The sequence below is a fragment of the Haliotis cracherodii genome, unplaced genomic scaffold, assembly GCF_022045235.1.
Source record: "Haliotis cracherodii isolate W230 unplaced genomic scaffold, xgHalCrac1.p SCAF_2, whole genome shotgun sequence".
Classification (NCBI taxonomy): domain Eukaryota; kingdom Metazoa; phylum Mollusca; class Gastropoda; order Lepetellida; family Haliotidae; genus Haliotis; species Haliotis cracherodii.
This window is the reverse complement of record NW_027266275.1, coordinates 6,295,352-6,314,317: the sequence shown is the minus strand read 5'-3', so window position 1 is coordinate 6,314,317 and position 18,966 is coordinate 6,295,352. Positions and strand designations below refer to the sequence as shown.

General features: G+C 40.3%; 1 protein-coding gene across 2 annotated transcripts in view; it reads right to left on the bottom strand.

Annotated features, from left to right (window-relative positions):
- Nucleotides 1-18,205, bottom strand: part of LOC139469606 (epithelial membrane protein 2-like) — a 44,348-nt gene extending 26,143 nt beyond the window's left edge. For both annotated transcript variants that reach the window (XM_071251817.1, XM_071251818.1), the window contains exon 1: nt 17,526-18,205. In XM_071251817.1, the coding sequence (XP_071107918.1) occupies nt 17,526-17,769 (244 nt within the window). In that variant the 5' untranslated portion in view covers nt 17,770-18,205. The remainder of the gene's footprint in view (nt 1-17,525) is intronic.
- Nucleotides 18,206-18,966: the final 761 nt, after the last annotated feature.

Genomic DNA, 18,966 nt, shown 5'->3' with positions numbered 1-18,966 from the left:
TTACATAGGGAAATGTCTCAAGTGTGTGCCATTCTAAGTATTTGGGTATTGGTTTTAGTGAAATATTGTCTTGGGATAAGCATACCAAAAGTGAAGCTAAGATATATAAGATACCCTTTGTATATTTTTGCATTTAAACGTTTTATTAACATTTTGGATTAGATTATTACACATGCCAAATGAGAGATATCCAAAAGTGTTATAATAGTCTTTCACAAGCAGCAAATAATGGCATAAATAATTTGGTTTCCAAATTCAGGTATATGTTGTTTCGACTTGGATTTAGCTACATGTATTTGTGGGAATCACAAACAGAAAGTCGTAAAGATCCTTTATCGGGGAACTAATGGCAAGATAAAGATGTGCGTTCGAACAGAATTGGCACGCCTTTCTTTTCGGCAATTTTAAAACTAGAAATAATACTTTCTTTAAATTTTCTTTAAACTTTTGGAACGGAATTATACCTTAAACACGGCACAATTGCATAATTTCGCGTGGCCATGGCCTAATATCGTTGCAGTTCCAATGGTCTCAAAAACGAAATTGGCAGGTATTTCAATATGCCTAGAGCTAAAAGGCTGTGCACTCTTTGTAATGACGGTATCGTCGAAGATGATTACTATTAAGTGATGGTTCGTGTCCATTATAAAACACTGCGTGAGAAGTACATACCTGCTAAATTCACATCATACCCTACACTAACACAGTATGCTTTGGGCATCAACGGATTCGAATGAAATGCGACATCTGGCTAAGTATATTTATTATGCAAATTGCTTCAGAAAGATCCATGTTGACTGATAATAGATATTGTTACAAATATTAAATGCTGACTGATCACCTGTATGAAAATGGGCCGGAGGCCTACATTCTTCATCAAATTCTATCTGAAGATAGATAAACGATCTAAAGAGACAGTTGTGTCAGTCCTTACCAAGCTGTCGGCCCTTTGGAGAAATGACATAATGAAGATAGCTTCTTCAACAGAATTATTAACATTGTGAAACGAATAAACAAACAAATATATAGTTATATGTTTCCTAATTTCTTCTCCTAATGACAATTTCTTAATTATCCATTGATAAATGTGTGATCTTAGTTTTATTAATGACTTATTTAAGTTTTCAAATATTTTAAATGATTTTTGTGATATATATATACGTTAGCCTTTGGAAGATCACACACTTCATGTATATGTGACATAGGTTTTGGCAGAATGCAGCCATCAGAAGAGAGATATGTTTTATTCAGAAGTAGTAATCTTGCTCAGAATCACAGGCACATCAGATTGTGAAAATAACCTGCATTGTTTGAAATCTAATATTGTTCTTCAGAGAGAGGAGCATGCACACACATGGATACGTGAAAGGTCAGGCATAGACTCACGAAGCCTCACGGCTTGGATGAACCATGGACAAAACACAAAAACACCAGAGAATAATCTCGATTAAAAAATCTGCCGAAACAGATTCCATTAAAATTATATAAATGGATCACTGAAAATCAGTGATCACAGAAATGGGTGAAACTGGACACCATGTTAATCCAGACTTAGTTATTGCAATCACCTCACCAACGCTGCCACCAAGACCTAACCAATAGGACAACACTTAATGTTAAGTTTGTCCAAAAACCGTTTGCACCAACTTGATGTCTTGAAGCTGTCCGAATTAAGGATGTTCCAATATATACCCCACCCATGTTGAAAGGCGGGTCCTTACAATTTGAACGTATCTAAATATTGCTGTTTCCACAGGGGCTTGTGACGCAAAAAATAACAGCTACAACATATATGGTCACATTGTGTGTCAGTATACTATATCCTTTTATACAGTACACTGACCTGCGTGAGACCATATATCTTGTAGCTGCTATTTTATGCATTACAAGCCCCTTGCGCTGCTTCTGTTGTTTAATAGCCAAACAGGAGTGTTGCAGCTCCTGGAATGAACACTTACAAGTACTTGTATTAATATACCGACTTTATGTGTTATTGCAAGGCGCATTTCACCAGACAGACATGATTTCTATGTTGAAGCATCACAAAAACGGGGGCCAGACAACAGATGACTGTAATAATCTGTGATTCGGGGGTAATGAATTTAGTTATGCTCTTCAAATTAGTTGAGTTTCATTTGAAATCGCACACTACTCACGAACACGTACTGCAGCATGTCATGGAGTGATGTGGTGTTGTGCACTCCTGAGAATGTCGACAACAACAAAACGTTTATTAAATTATCCAAGTGGACGCTGTACACACATCCACTGACGTTCTGTAATATACTTAGTGGTCTGTTACATGTCCGCTTGATATTCTCCACCAAAATCCTGGGGTTTCGACTGGTATCCTGTCGACTTAATTAAACCAAGACTCAAACGGCATGTCAACTTCATTATTGTGCCTCGAACGTGTATCACGTTCTGCATAGAGCATTGTTGTGTTTGGACGATGTGTTTTTGCATTCTGTTTCTAAGTTTTGGCAATATAATTTTTAAAGTGGTAAAGTTTCTATTGTCCGTTTATATACATAACAGTAAAAATGGAATTTCAAAATACGCACACAGCAAACAAAGCAAAGACCCGCATCAACTGTAAAGTTATAATTACTAAAATAAACATGCTGAGGTCAAAGAATATGTTATGACAAGCCTGCTGTTAACTCTGGATGCCTTGAGAATCTCCGTGATCTATGACAGTGACTATCGGTTCGACAAGACCACATGAAAGGCTATGTCAATTACAACCACAACTGATCAACAGACATCCTCCGGAACAGCATAGAGCTTCCTGAATAATTTACCAGTCAATTCTTCGCGTAGGTCTGAAAGTATTTACTGAGAGAGCTAGACCCGCTAGGCGCTTAATGAATCACACGTCACACACACACAACGACATGGATGTATATGTATGAAGCCATGTTGCGGAAATGTCGATCACAGAAGCTACATACATCCCGCATAGGACAAGTGTTTACATTCACCTGGAACTGAGGTATGTCAGTCGACATAAACTACCGGACAAAATACGGTATACACTAATAAGTTGGATTAGACCAAAACATTACACACGTTATCAACACGTTACTTGGCTGAAAACAGTCGCCAAAATACTTCACAACTATAATACCCGCATCAATTACAACACCTCGAAATACGGTTTCTTGTTTGTTTTCTTTTCATCCACCATCAAACATGGGTGTATACTTTCTTTTGTCCGGTATTGTATATACCATAATCGAGACGGAGAGGAGCAACATTTATGCATTCGTCACCACTCGCCCCTTTCCCTGACCTGCAAGAAGACTTGTCCCCCTATCGATGAATGTTATGTGCGAAAATACGACAAACCAATCAGAATGCGCGTATGATTTCGAGTTCTTTGTCAAATAATCCCTCAAATAGTCAAATAATTTTTGATTTTACATATGTCTTGCATCTTAAATTATACCCAAGGCACAGTTAAATGTGTTCAATCATACTGTATATTTCCGCACGTCCCGATGTGCTTTAAATTAGATCTGATTTATATATGATATATGGGGAAATATATGTGAACCATTACGCAACGAGTTGACAATTGTTTTAGGTATGCCCGTTTTCGCTAAGACGGAACCCGGTGGCAAAAATGGCCACGAGAGGGGCACGAGTCGCTATTCGGCTTGTCCCGGAATAACACGAGTTAGTCACGAATGACATTTATGCTCCAGATGATACACATCCGTTCCAAGCAAGTATTTAGTCATACGCTTTTATGAGTTAAAGCAGTCGACATGTACCCATAAGACGAAGTTGAGAAAAATATAAACGGAAATGTAAGCCATAAATCCGACACAGTAGTTAGTTTTACAATCTTGCTGTCTTTGCTAGTTTCTGTTCGGTAGCAATATATATAAGACACGGACACCTTGTAGTGAAGATAGGATATATGAGACTCAATAAGCAAAGATGACGAAGCAATGAAGGATATAATGAAATATGTATAATCCATATTTTCTGAATTCCGTATGCTTCGTCTGTTGCAAGACAGTGTTTACAATACGGTAGAACACTCAGTGCATGTCCATGTGAATGAGTGAGTGAGGTTTAACGCCGCTTTTAACAGTATTCCAGTTATATCGCGGCGTGCCAGCTTAATGTGGGAGGGAAGCCCGAAGTCATGCAGGTCTCAGACGTGTACCATTTCGGTGAAACCCACGAGCACGGGTATGGTGCTGCCTAAGCTAGAAACATAATCGGGGCGAACCGGGACTCGAACCCACGAGCATTGGTAATGGTGCTGACAAACCTAGAAACATAATAGGGGCGAACCGGGATTCGAACCCACGAGCACGGGTAATGGTGCTGACAAACCTAGAATCATAATCGGGGCGAACCGGCAAGCCCATAATAAGCCATAGCGTGGACATCCATTCACATTGTCGAGTACGACGACACACAAGTCAGCCAGATCACGGCCGTCAACTGCATTTCAAAGGCGGTAAACTGCATGATCTATCCACGCTGAGCAAGCTTTGTCTACCGTCACGTCGTCTTGAAGCATGACGTACTGTAACCATCTTCCCAAGCCAAGAGAGTTAACTGACTATAAAAGTCCAGTTTCCACCCTTGCCCAACTAGGATGGAATTCCTGGGATCGATCGTAGCGCCACCAGTGGCTATTATGAATTATGTCTCTTCTAAGCCTCTCCTATGCACCAATCCGATTCCATCGCTTGCATATGTTTCAAACAAAATGGCTACGCCCTGTCAAGACGATCTGATCGAAAGAGTTGTCGGTGCACATGTTTTGCAAATACTGCAATTGACCTTAATCGTCGCGCGATTTTGATTGGACTATGCATAGACTCGTTAGTCCAGCCAAAATGTAACTCCATAATACCAGCCTAGTTCGGCAAGGGTGGAAACTGGACTTTTAAAGTCAGTTAACTCGCTTGCCTCGGGAAGATGTACTCTAACATGACGTACGCCGCACTGTAACTCATTTCGCGAACACCGGGTGTCATCAATGATTCTCAATGATCCATTCATATAACTTTCATAGCTGTTTTGGTTTTTAAGCCCAATGGAATATGTTTCCTTGGAGATTGGTTATATCTGCTGTTGACGTTTAATATCATTCATATCTACTAAAATTCCCGACGATGAGCTTATACAGCCGTGTTTACCGGACTTTAAGGGTTCCATTATATATAATTATTTAATTAAAAGCGATGAATTAACTAAATATATTCTGAGCAAACTGCATTCGCTGGACCATTTCGTGATAACGGGGAAATGAATAAACGATTACACCACAGCGACAACACAGAGGAATGTGCAAACCCCGGAGGATTGATGGTCGAGTATTTGCTGGATGCACTGTGCAAATACATCGCATCGATTGTAATCACATATGTCTGTTTGATCTTTTCTCGACAGATGCATTATTCCAGTAGACAGACGCGGAGTCTGAATAACATGATCAGATATTGGTGAATAGACAGATTTAGTATCTCAAAACTATCTTAATGACCTTTTACATGGCTAGGAATGACGATAGAACATTTCCTAAAGAACTACGTGATTAGGTACTTGGACGGCGCCAACAAATTTCTGGACCATAGGATCTGTTTCTGATTGTCAAGAGAGCAGTGCTCGTAATGCATTCAACCAAATTACCCCAACGATAGATGACGCTTATGAGAATAAAGATCCAGGTACTACCATCGAGAAGACATCCCCGGATATACAGCATTACTCTTTCGTTGATGCGTAATGATGTTTGTTTGTTGAATTTTAAATTGTTATTTGTAACAGTATAATAGAAATGGCGCAGCCATTTTAGTCGAGATAATAATAACTATAAAAAGTCAACGCAATTCTCGATTATCTGCCGAAACAGATTCCACTGCATTGTCAAACCACTTCCGTATGTTTGAGCGATCACCACTGTATTTATTATTATTTATGTATTATTTATTTATATATTTCTGATTTAACAATAAACGCGTGAGTATCTTGACTGGATCAACCACGTGTGATTCGAACATGTGGGAGTCGAGTAAAAATACTTGAAACGAGTAATCTGATCACACTCGCTTTATAGATTAGACTTGAAATACGAAACTACGATTTGTAGTAATAAAAAGTGCGTGAAAACTAATTTAAAAAATCCAGACCAGACAAACTCGTAATATGTTTGAATGTGACTTTAAAACGGTTTTGATATCTATATTTAAAGCGGTTCACGTTATAAAAGTGAATATCTGGTGGTGATGAAGTTCTACGTTACAATTAACTACATCTGATTATTTGCAGCATCTTCACACGCAACAGTGCACCACTTGTCTGAGAGGTTTGAGCTGCGGATGCTGGAAGAGATCAGGTTCCCTTAATGAGGCTCCTGACAAATCACAGATTAGTGTTAAGCCTGAACAGGTTTCTGACTTATGCCGCAGTACATCACCGGCACCATCATTGCGAGGCTCCAGGGGATTATTTCTTAAGGCTCATCACGCAAACGCAGATTATGACATGCGCAGTTGTGTAACGTATCTGAGGGTTATAGTGCAAAACCTCACATTGTACCCATGGAAACAATAGGTTGGCGTCTATAGACGTCGTTTGTGAAAAAGTTGGCAGTATTAGTCACCATGAAAACAAAGAATGCTTCAGAACCCCTACTCCAAGACATGACAACAGTAAACAACCAATCAACCACTCATGTTACGAATTTAGTCTACGTTTAAATACGATATTAAGTTAGAATTGGCTCATGGTAAATATATTGGGAACCTATGGACTGAAACGAATTGCACTGATCGCTATTTTGATTGGTGAGCATTTGAGTAAGCATCACTTCTCTATCCATCATCAGTATCCACCCGACTGGGTGGTCCAAATATGTGACCTGCCTGATTACATCTTCACGTACCCTGTAGATGGTCGTTCATTCTTTCTTCCAGGGTATGTAGGGGCAGTCGTCTAAGGCGCCGCATTTCGCTGTGCAATGTTGTACCCCTTTGTTGTGCCAGAATGCTATGATAGTTGGTTCGAATTTGATCATGTTTCTAGGTTTTCTAAAATACCACTAACAACAGCCAAACTTACACTCACTTATGCCAAGTGTATTTATCTAATGTGATTCAGACGAAATACATAACCTCATGACTCATATATAAAATCAAACAAACAACAAACCGGTTTTCAAGAATGATGGCGAGGAATACCTATTTCCTGATGCTCACAATTTGAAAGTCACGGACAGTGGTGAGTTGACGGTTCTGCTGGCTGGACATACACAGAGGATGTTCGGAGTGGGCGGTCAAATGTACCTACGATGCTATCGCAGACAATGTAAAACTATCGTAGACAATGTAAAACTAAATCAAATGAATCGTTTTACGTTTCCACCGGGTTAACACTGTTGTCCGTATAACAGACACAGCTATGGATGTCAAAACATCTTATTGTCGTTAGGTAATTCAGTGACCTATTTTCTGAGGAGTCAATCCTGACAAGGGGTGGTCGGGTAGCCTAGTGGTTAAAGCGTTCGCTCGTCACGCCGAAGACCTGTGTTCGATTCCCGACATGGGTACAATGTGTGAAGCCCATTTCTGGTGTTCCCCGCCGTGATATTGCTGGAATATTGCTAAAAACCATACCCACTCACTCACTCACTCAATCCTGACAAGCATAACCATATAAGAACAATGAAATATTGAACCTCAGGACTTGTAGACGACAAGAATCGATAAAGGAACTGCATTCCTCCAGGGATCCGGCTAAAGAATTCATTATCTCGGTATTGAATATTGTCGATGTACATATATTATTTTCTTGGTTGAGGCTAGAGATGTCAAAATGACTCGTTAATTTTTAATAGAAGCATGCACGTTAAACCACTTTTCGCTTGTTGTTTACCTATGACATGATTAAACACACATCAATGGGGGTGAGCAATCACACAAGAAAAGTGCAAATGGCATTGGTGAGATTTTAGAAAGAAATGTATGTTTGAGGTCATTATAGACAAGAATAGATCACATTTGGTATTTCGTTGCCTTAAAGGTAGTGTACCTAATGAAAGCTTTAATCACTTCAAAGGATGTCAATTTAGCGAGGAAATACCAGTCATTAAACGTAACGAAAATGCGTTGCAGATGGTCAGGTGTACCGTGTTAAATTGCAGTCGGAAACGATGCTACCATAATAACATCTCTTGGCCATCGCGGCGTCTGGTCACACCAGCTACATGTTGGTCAGCTGCGCATGCGTGTGAGTTAACCTATCACGCACCAATCATCGGGTCAGAAAATTGATCACCCAACTGTGAAATTGAACGTCTAATGTTTTTGCTCTCATGAACCTGTTATAACACCACTGGCTTCGAAATAGACACGCGCTGTTTTAAAATATATCACACATGGGTATGTGTATTTCCATAGCCGTCAAGTTTATCAAAGCGACAAAGACATAACGTATGAAGCTAACAGCTACGGATGAGAAGTGGCTGTTCTTAACAGTTGATATTTTACAGGAATGCATTCCGACATCAACAGAACCAGATATAGACATTGTTATTTCCGACCTTCGTGACACAAAGACGAGACTCAGTGAATACAGTGTTTCAAGTGATGCGTGGCCGCTTGTACAACATCACTTCTATGACTATAGTTAGCTGTCACTCTCGACGGATATTGACAATGATGTTCCTTCTCTATCATCTTTGGCACATGCAGACTTGCTTTACTAAATGGACAAACATGATGTAAACCTGCTCTTGCTCCTAGTCCATCAATGACATTGGCAAGCTGGGCCTAAAGGGGACATTTAAAACTTACCGAATAAACATAGCCATCTTTCTGTTACAGTGTATGCCACATGTAATTCATAGCCAGTCCTCTCGTCCGCACAAGCATAACAATAACTTTATGGTACACGTTTAAGTATGAAATTGAAAACTACAAGTACTCATTTAATAAGAGCATTCATATTTACCATCGTTTCTAATTACCTATGCAGGGGGCACGGATGGCCCAGTCGCCTGAGACCCTTGATGCGCCAGAAACCTATTATTGTGGGTCCGAATATAACACGCCCTGATATGATTGATATACTATTAAAGTGGCGTTAAGCCCAAATTACTCTTCGATGCAGATTGTGTGAGTGGCACTTCCTACCGGTAATGCAGGACACGCTTAGCCTTTTCGCGAACACCTGGTGTCATCACTGATTTTCAGTGACCCATTGATATACTTTTTACCGCTATTTTCCCTTATACGCCCAATGGAATCTGTGACGGGGATAATCGAGACTGGTTTCTCTCTGGCGTTGACGTCATATGTTAACGTTATAAATCTACGCTGATATTTACATTATGCAATGTTTGAGTACAAAGGCTTCAATTATAACCTTTAAGTGTCCCCGAATCTATGTGATTCAGACGAAATATACACGGCTCGGCTGACAGGAAATCTACAAGACCTCCTTTCAATAGATAATCAATATGAGGATCTTCCAGAGAACACGAGCTACTGTGACGTCAAAGACAAATTTACAAACATCTTCATTACATTTAATCCACCGAGAATTACATCTATATACACTACATACCCGCGGCCCACGTGCCTGTATACATACTTCTGTATACGCTAGTGTACATCAACGACGATAACAACACGATGAAATATATATTGTCCATTGCAAACTATATTTCGCAACGTTACCAGTATGGAAACCATATGATGACCACCTACGGCTATGATCATGAAGTGTTAATCAAGGTACTCGCTACAAGAGGCCCCCTGTGGCTACGGGCCTCTGATGTGAGACCGTGGTTTGTGAGGGGCTACTGTGTCGAGATGCTGTGTTAGTATAACACTAACTGACACCATCTCGCCAATCTAGGCAGTGTAGTTAAATCTGATACAAGGGCATTTGATTTTTTGTGGATATTATTCCTTGGCGTAAACACCGCCATTTTCACAAAACAGATGAACTATTATGTATCATATGTCAGCTTTTAAACTTATTGCTTTATAATGGTGGCTGGTTTTCAGAGATATTTAATTCAAATGGGGAAGATTGTTTTGGTGGAGCGAAGGGACTGGTTTGTTGTTTCCCTCTTTTTAAAATTTTTAAATTCCGTTTTCGGGCACGTGCAAGTAATGTTGTTGTTTTTTGTTTAACGCCGCACTCAGCAATATTCAAGCTATATGACGGCGGTTTGTAAATAATCGAGTCTGGACCAGACAATCCAGTGATTGATATCATGAGCATCGATCCACGCAATTGGGATTCGATAACATGCATCAACCATTCAGAGCGCCTGACCACCGGATTCCGTTAGTCGCCTCTTACGACAAGCATAGTCGCCTGTTCCGGCAAGCATGGGTTGCTGAAGACCTATTCTACCCCGGATCTTCACGGGTCTGCAAGTAATGTAGTGCACGGGTAGTATAGTGTGTGGTTTTGACTTTCGCTCGTCACGTAATAGACCCAGATTCGATTGTCTGAATGACCACAATGTGTAAAGCCGAAGTGCCCCTTGTCAATATAGAGCAAAGATGGAACAAAGACGCAGGCGCCTACTCCCTCTCCATCCTACCACTTGAATCCAGATCCACATAGTGTCGAGGTATCAGTGTAGAAGACAGTAACATCAGGATACATACAGAGAAACCTAATTTACTCAAACAACGACTAACCGCTCGAGACACCGCAATGCAAGGTCTCAACAGAACCCTGAATTGTTCGTCATTACGTGACCCGCGAAGTTTGGCAATAGCAAATCCTTACTCGAAAATGCAATTTCCTACTATTACAGCCCTTTGGAGAATATTGGGTACTCCCCAACATAAAGTTTTTTAAAACGGAGATCGTGTCGACACAATGGCTGGCGACTGTGAGAAGTTCACTTTTAAGCTGTGACATAGCTGTGTCTCTGTGTATCCCTTGCGGCTACTGGTTTGTTTGAAGTCCCAAGCAAGTCTACAATACTTTGGCAAAGATAGATGTCGGTCAGTTCAAGGCTCCTCTGGTTCCAAGATTCTCTGGGCTCCTTTCCATTATATATTAAAATACACGTTAACAAAAACAATATTTACATATTTTCATTTGAAACCCTTAATGTTAGTCAATTTGTATTTTATTGGCTTTTAAATTTTGCAATCAGTGGCGATATGTATAATTCTGGTGACTAAACCACTCAATCGTACAACTTCAAAATCGCTTGTGATTTTTAACTCAATATGCAAAAACTGTTCTTTTAACTTAAAACATTAGCGAAACATAACACTAGTAATTTTCTTCAAAGGTTACACGACCTTAATAAAACCTCAAACACATTATTCAAATTAAAAGAGAGACTTAAAACCTAATTCATTTTTAGATACATTTAAGAAATTCGATTAAAAATTTGCATAACCATTTGTAAATATTCTTTCATCTGTTCGTCATATTAAGAACACAATAAAGCATTGAGTCTCCAGAGTGATTGATCACTGGATTTCTCTCTTACGGGACTTATTTAAATTGCAAATAAAATTAGAGGCACCGTTTATTCAACATGAGAAGCCGAGGCAGGTGCTTATGACAGGCTGGAAATATATAGCCTTGTAATGCGATTCATTTGAGCAATCTAGTCTTACTGCTGTATGGGACACCTCACAGCCACAGGCTCTTAACAGGAAGCGAACACACACGTGCATTTATCAAATACGGACGCTTATGTTAACTGCTTGAACTACACAATTTCTTAATCAGATATTAATTCATAGTATCTAACTTCGCTATATTTTAATAAAAACAAACCTGTCTTAAATGTGGTGAGTGCTTTGCTAAATTCCGTTTGTTCAACTGTTATCTCAAAAGTACTTCTCTGTACACTATAGAAATTATTCCTTCATTGTAGAAATATCCATTTTGCTAGAAATGTGTGTTTTCATCACGGATTCTTACCCGGATTATAACAACGAGATCAAAACTCAAGACGAAATAACTTTAGTATTTTCAAATTTAAACGCATGTGATTTTAGCCATCAACTCAGAATTTACAGCCATGAAGAAATGTGTTTGTTTGTTTGTTGTTTAACGCCGCACTAAGCAATATTCCAGCAATATAAGGGCCGTCAGTAAATAATCGAGTCCTGGCCAGACAATCCAGTGATTCATATCATGAGAATCGATCCACGCAATTGGGATCGATGACATGCATCAACCAAGTCAGCGAGCCTGACCACCCGATCCCGCTAGTCGCCTCTTACGACAAGTATTGTCGCCTTTTACGGCAAGCATGGGTTGCTGAAGACTTATTCTCCGCCGGATCTTCGCGGGGCGTTTGAGATTCTGAAGTAAATGTAATCGATATGAACTGAGCAGAACGTGTTCGCAGGTGAACATACGTCCTCCGAGAAATTGAATTCGGTTTTCACAAAAATTTCAACTTTATTCAACGGATAAAAATATATTAATTCCGTCTACAATCGTGATCTTGTTATCGACTAAGTATCACCAGTCGTATTTAAAGCAAGTGGGTACACTGTTCAGACACTTGTCACTTGCCGCTTCGAACATTATTTTAAGGGGAAAGCCTAAACAGATGCAGTTTGTTTATTTCTCTGGTGAAATCCACACTATGATACAATAATACGTTCAATAATCCCGGATTGTACCCCGGTACCAGATGCTCAGTACCAAGACTATTGAAAAATTGCAAAAACCTGAAGTTTTACACATTGCAATAGCATAAAACAATAATTGTGGAATTGTTAGATTTTAATCAATGAAGACTACGTATATGTCCTTGCACGTTATAATTGTTCGTCTGGAGATGAAGAACGCCGCTGACATGTCTGAAACACCCCCATCTTAATGACGTGACTACACATGTGTAATGGGGATTTCGACCCAATAAAACCATTACCCAGTCAGATATGTACATCCTAGGAGAAGACACAGACAGTAATAAGCAGCTAATTACCCCATAAATTACCTGTAATTAGCAAGTTTTGATCAACAGAAGACCAGCTAAGTCCACAGTGAAGGCACCAAGGCTCCAGGCAATCGGGGCAGATACGGTTGTGTGGTAGAGTTTCTTATTAGACATATGAACTACCATGAAATTGTAAGAAACGGCAAACGTGAAAATGAAAATGTTTATAGAGATGAAATAGTCTGTTTTAGCCACCCACCGTTGTTGATAAAGCGTACACTTATTTCTTGAATGAGGAATTATCTACAATTAACTGCGGGTATATCGAACTCCAACGGATCCTTACAATAAGTTCGTAATATCCGAGATTGTTAAATAATAAGCAGTGGGTTCATTACACCCGAAAACATATGATATCCGCCTTTGTTATCTACAGCTATATGTTATAGCGACTTTGTTATATCCAGAGAATACGATATATTTAACTCATGTGTGATCTTTTCAATCTGAAAGGTCCGAGGTCTATAGTGGATTAAGCACCTGCCCGGAAAGAGAATTTTGGTGGTTCGATCCCCGGTTGCGTCAAACCAAAATACGTTAAAACATGCTGATCGTTGTTTAGTGTTACTGTTTAATTGCTCATGGTATCTGAGTTGGCTTGCACTATAAAATCGGCATTCGTCCGGACAAGTACAAACACAACCACACACACGCACACATGCAATACACGCACGCACGACGTTAAACCCATTTAATCACCACAGGGCACCTCTATTCATCCCCACCACCCAAATACATTAGACGTGAACCAATATAGGAACGTTATGTCGTGCTATATTTTCACAGTTCTAGTTGACAATGTATGGTTGTTCACACTTGGACAAAAATATCCGACAATGGAACCATTGAATTTACATAACCACATTTTAGGGAACAAATAATCGCGAGCATCATTCATTTTGAGAGCACGTCTTAAGTGAAGGTACACGCGAGTGCGTATTATGTAATACACGGAAAAAAGTCAAGGATAACTGAATTCTGTGTATGTTAAGTGTATCATGGATACAACGGATACTGGAGCTGAGCCTAATGGTGTGGAGAATCTCCCTCACAAAAGCTTGATGCGATAATAATATAATCAGGATCTCCTAGAATCCCTGCTTGAACAAACACGAGTCGATCCACAACGCTGGTAAGGCCAGTAACGGCAGGAGTTTATTTAACATTAAGTTACCAACTTGTACGAGCCATGTGTCGTAGGAAAGCTTGTAAACTGCAGGCATTATCGTACATTATTGATGGCGATCTACTGGATACGACAGGGTTGTTGTGCCGTGGCTTTCAGTTGTATTCCTGAGCCCCAGAGTTCTGCCGCCTCAAACACGAATTCCACAGCTACCTTGCACCTGGGACTTTCAGATCAACGCATGAGACGATATTAAAAAAATCTCTATTTGAAGCAAATTGTGCCAAACCAATAACAAGTTTCAATTTTTTAGATCTCGTCTCTAATTATTTTCAGCCTGAATTGCATATGAAGGACATACCAAATGTCTCAGTCTTATCTTTGACAAGTTTCCATTTTCATGCACTACAGTTCCAGTTCTCATGTAGTTTCTCATACTACAGTTCCAGTTCTTACGTTTGTCATACTGTATATATCTGTTTCCTTTACGTAATATCCATGTGTTTCACCCACACAGTCTCTTATATAGATCTTCAAAACAAATATATCATATAAAGCCCATGCAAGTCTATAGTGGGAAAGTCTAGATTTGTATCGGGAAAATGAAGAGTCTCTAAGCTCCTTTATATTACAGTTTTATTAATGTGATTTAATAACCCCTTTTCTGTAAGATATGTTCTTTTAAGAGACTAGATGTTAGTCTTGCACATGGTATCTAGAGTTGCTTATACTATATCTCATATTCCTCATAATCAACAAAGTGAAATGTATCTACAGTAACTATACTCCTCTACTCGGCATGAGATTCTTTCGTTAACCTGCATGAACGAAGTCGATGTTGGTCTAGATCAAGTCTCTCACAGCAATTATCCAAACTGTATGTACGCGTAGGCGTTCTAATTGTCACAGTCTAAATATTCATAAATATGTCAGACAATATGCCACACAACGCCCGTCATTAAGTCACATGGCGCTGAATGTCGTTTATAATTTACAACAGTCGCTGTACATGAGATGCGTATAGGCAAATGACAACCATCATTGATTGTACGTTAATCACTTATCTCGCCATGTAGGTAGTGCGGGATGGCCCGGGAACATATGTTGCCTCTCTGTCATCAGTAATACAACACCACTAAATGGACATGCACAATATTACGAGCTACCTTGGCCTTCTAATGGGGTAATGTAAACATGTGGTATTACATGGCATCGGTGATGTGGTGCATTTCACATGATATCAACAACCGTGTGTTTGAGGGAGAGGAGATCATTAAGATATGAATCAAATTTGGGGGTGGGATGAGTGGGTTGGGGAGGGTGACCCAGGAAGAATGAGAATGTGGGGGGAAGAGTTGGTGAGGTTTGGGGGAGATTGAGGACGGGGATGAGAAATAAGAAGGGGTGGGGACAGAGAGGAGGACGATGGAGGAGAGGGGGATTGTTAGGAGAGAACGAGGAGATACGTGTAAAATGGAAGGATGAAAAGAGAGAGAAGAATGGAGAGAGAGAGCGTCAAAACCCTTATAAATACATAATAAAAATATGAAAGCAGTGAGGGAGAGAGAGAGCGAGAGAGAGAGAGAGAGAGAGAGGGAGAGAGCGAAAGAGCGTCAATACCCATATAAATACATTATAAAAATTTGAAAGCAGTGAGAGAGAGAGAGAGCGAGAGAGAGAGAGGGAGAGCGTCAAAACCCATATAAATACATTATAAAAAATATGAAAGCAGTACACACAGAAAGAGAGAGAGAGAGAGAGAGAGAGAGAGAGAGAGAGAGAGAGAGAGAGAGAGAGAGAGAGAAGGGGGGAGGTGGCGGGGGGTTGGGGGGGAGAGAGATGCAACGTGTAACTGTAGCCACGAACCCAGCTGTAAACAACTCGTTCATACTCAACCTCAAACATTATCTGGAACAAAGTCATATGATATCACTTTGGATAACATGGGGAATATGAGTGCGATATGTGAGCAATGACGAATATGACAGTTATGCGTCGTGCCTACCCCCATCCGCTAACCCTCCCCGTCTTCTTAGCACACATCCTCTCCCCCCAAGCATCCTTGAGAGGCTGCATACCATACCCGCACGTGTTTTGTAACCCGATATTACACCAGTTGTTTCATGGGGGGAGACACACTAGCACACACACACACGTGCTATCTAGACATCTCGTCAAGGATGGTCCGCTAATGTCGGGCGTTCCCTCTCTTCATCCAACCTTCCTGCTTAGTCGCTATTGATTTCTGTCCATCGGATGAGCGAATTAGTTCTTCGAGAACATCACTGGGTATCTTTTATGAAAGTACTGTTTGTAATGGGTCCATGGACACTGATCGACAGCCCCTCAAGAGGCTCTACATTGATGTATAGGTGATACCTTATAAGAATAAGGATGTTAACAGAGGACCCAAATCATTTTATAGCCCACCAAGCGTCATAGTGATACATATCTTAAGGAAGGGTAGCTCCATCAGTAAATAATTTAAGGTGGTGTTAATGGTTTTATGTTCAATAGAATACTCTTGCATGGCAGGTTGAACTGTTACGTCATAATGCACTTGAACACAGACGATGACATCATCACCAATATCCGTTTTAAAGAATTAATTTACGACTATCACCAATACTCTTATTAAGTTGGGTCTCGACGATAGTAAATACAGCTGTTTACCCTATCCTAAAATCAAACTTCTCACATATCTAACAATAAATTGGTCGTTAGCTCACGCCACAACTTTCAGTGCTTTGGCAGGATACATGCGAGTTGGTGCATCGTAGGACTGTAGCGATAAGATCAAAACAAACACCGGTCGCGGGAGTTTCGGAATGCACAAATGGTTAATATTTTATTAAGCCCTGCGGTTTGTTTACATCGACAAGAGACGTGATTACTACCTGGTTGAAATGCAAAGATAATTAAACCTTGGGAACAGACTCAATTACAACATGTCACTCTGTCACTGTTGTCAAATGTACATATAGTGGTTTTCCTGTATGATTCATGTGTATTTATTACAAGCTGAAACACTGTATCGATTGGTGTAATCTCATGTAAGTGTGTAATTAGATATGAGAGACTAAAATTACAATGGCCTACATATGAAACATCAGCTCAATAGATCAACGACACTAAGTGCAAGTTTTAAGCTGATAGTTGTTCAATAAACTTTGTCGATGGTTGACAATCATATACATCGGTATGGTGTATCTCATCACAGAATTCACGTTATCTTCTTTTCAGTTGTAAAATTGAAACAATTAGACTAATAGTTTGTGGCTGTTGTTTTACAGGTTATAGAGAATACCATGTAACCAAATAGAGAGATTGGGACGATATTGTTACCATCTGTGATTCACTTCACTATCAGGGGTGTGTACAGGGCCCAGGAGAGATGGAGGAAGTGATGAAGATTGTACTCACGTCTCGTTTCAACAGTTTTTCCGTCTGCCACAAGTCGCGAAACTTCAACTCGACAGATTCGCCAGAGTCCCGAGAAAGCTTGTACAAGGTACCTGCGGCTTGCGTTGCGATACACACCTCCCGGTATTGACACAACTAGCCAGTTATTAGTACAAATTGCCACAATTTGAAATAGAAAACCTACAACAGTACACACAGTGGCCACTATGAGTGCTCGACGTTCGAACGAGGCCTGCGCCGCCATTTTGAAGGATCCTCAGCGTAAACCGATCTGGTAGCAGACGACAAAGGATTTGTCTGCTCGGTACGTCCGCACAGAGGCACGGCTAGGCCAGAATTGGTAGGAAGCACGCTGTGTTGATGTAGAGGCCAGTTAGGTTCCTCGGCTGTCCGTGACAGTCAGCCATTTAAAACTTATAATTCATGATTTTTCAAAATATGTCAGTTCTTGCTAAGCACCAAGCTTGGTTTTCATCGGAAGTCAATGCTAGGATTCCTGGTACGGTCGGGAGAGTGCATGGTCGCGCTTGTGTTTACTGGGCATCGATCGAAATCGTCCACCGGAAATACGCTGCCCGATTTGCTTCACGTGAGCATGTGGAGGCCAAATTCCTCCATTCTCCAAGCGGGTAACATCTTTGCATCCTAACTGACCAGATGTGGTGACATAACGGCATGTGGAGAAGAATCAAACGCTGACCGTCCCAGTTCTCGAAACGGCCATACGTGCTCAGGTATACATCATTTAAAGCTATCGATCTGCACCACTAAGCCCTGTGTACATACGCTGATACCTATCCGTGGGATGGACATACGTGAGGGATAAACTGAGTAGGCGATTTTTATAGCCGTGTCAGTCCTATATTATAGTTGTGTTAAACATTAATGAATCATATTGTTCGTGTGTGTGTTGATTGACAATACTGACAGATTTTAGTTATGATAACTGTTGCTGATTTTGTAGTTCCGATTAATAAAGAAAATAATGGCATCATGGTCGGATATATGTATAATTATGTTTAGGATGGATGAACATGTTGAAGTTAATTTAATTTATCAAGTGAGTGATTTTTTTGTACGTCGCTTTTACCACTATCACGGTGTACCAGTGCAGAGAATTGATCTTGTGTTTGGCGTGGCATTAACCACTCGCCTAACGAAACGTCTGTTTATTTTGATATTTTTTCATTAAATCGACTTGTCACCTTTTTTAACCGCCTAAGGTTGATACATAGTTACTGTCACCACAACACGTCCGAAACCACACGACGGCCAAATGCAGGGAAAGGTTGAATGTTGTGTTACACCCAGGGACGGTTGGGTAGCTGAGTGGTTAAATCGTTCGCTTGTCACGCCGAAGGCCCGGGTTCGATTCCACATGGATACAATGTGTGAAGCCCATTTCTGGTTTTCCCTGCCATGATATTGGTGGAATATTAAG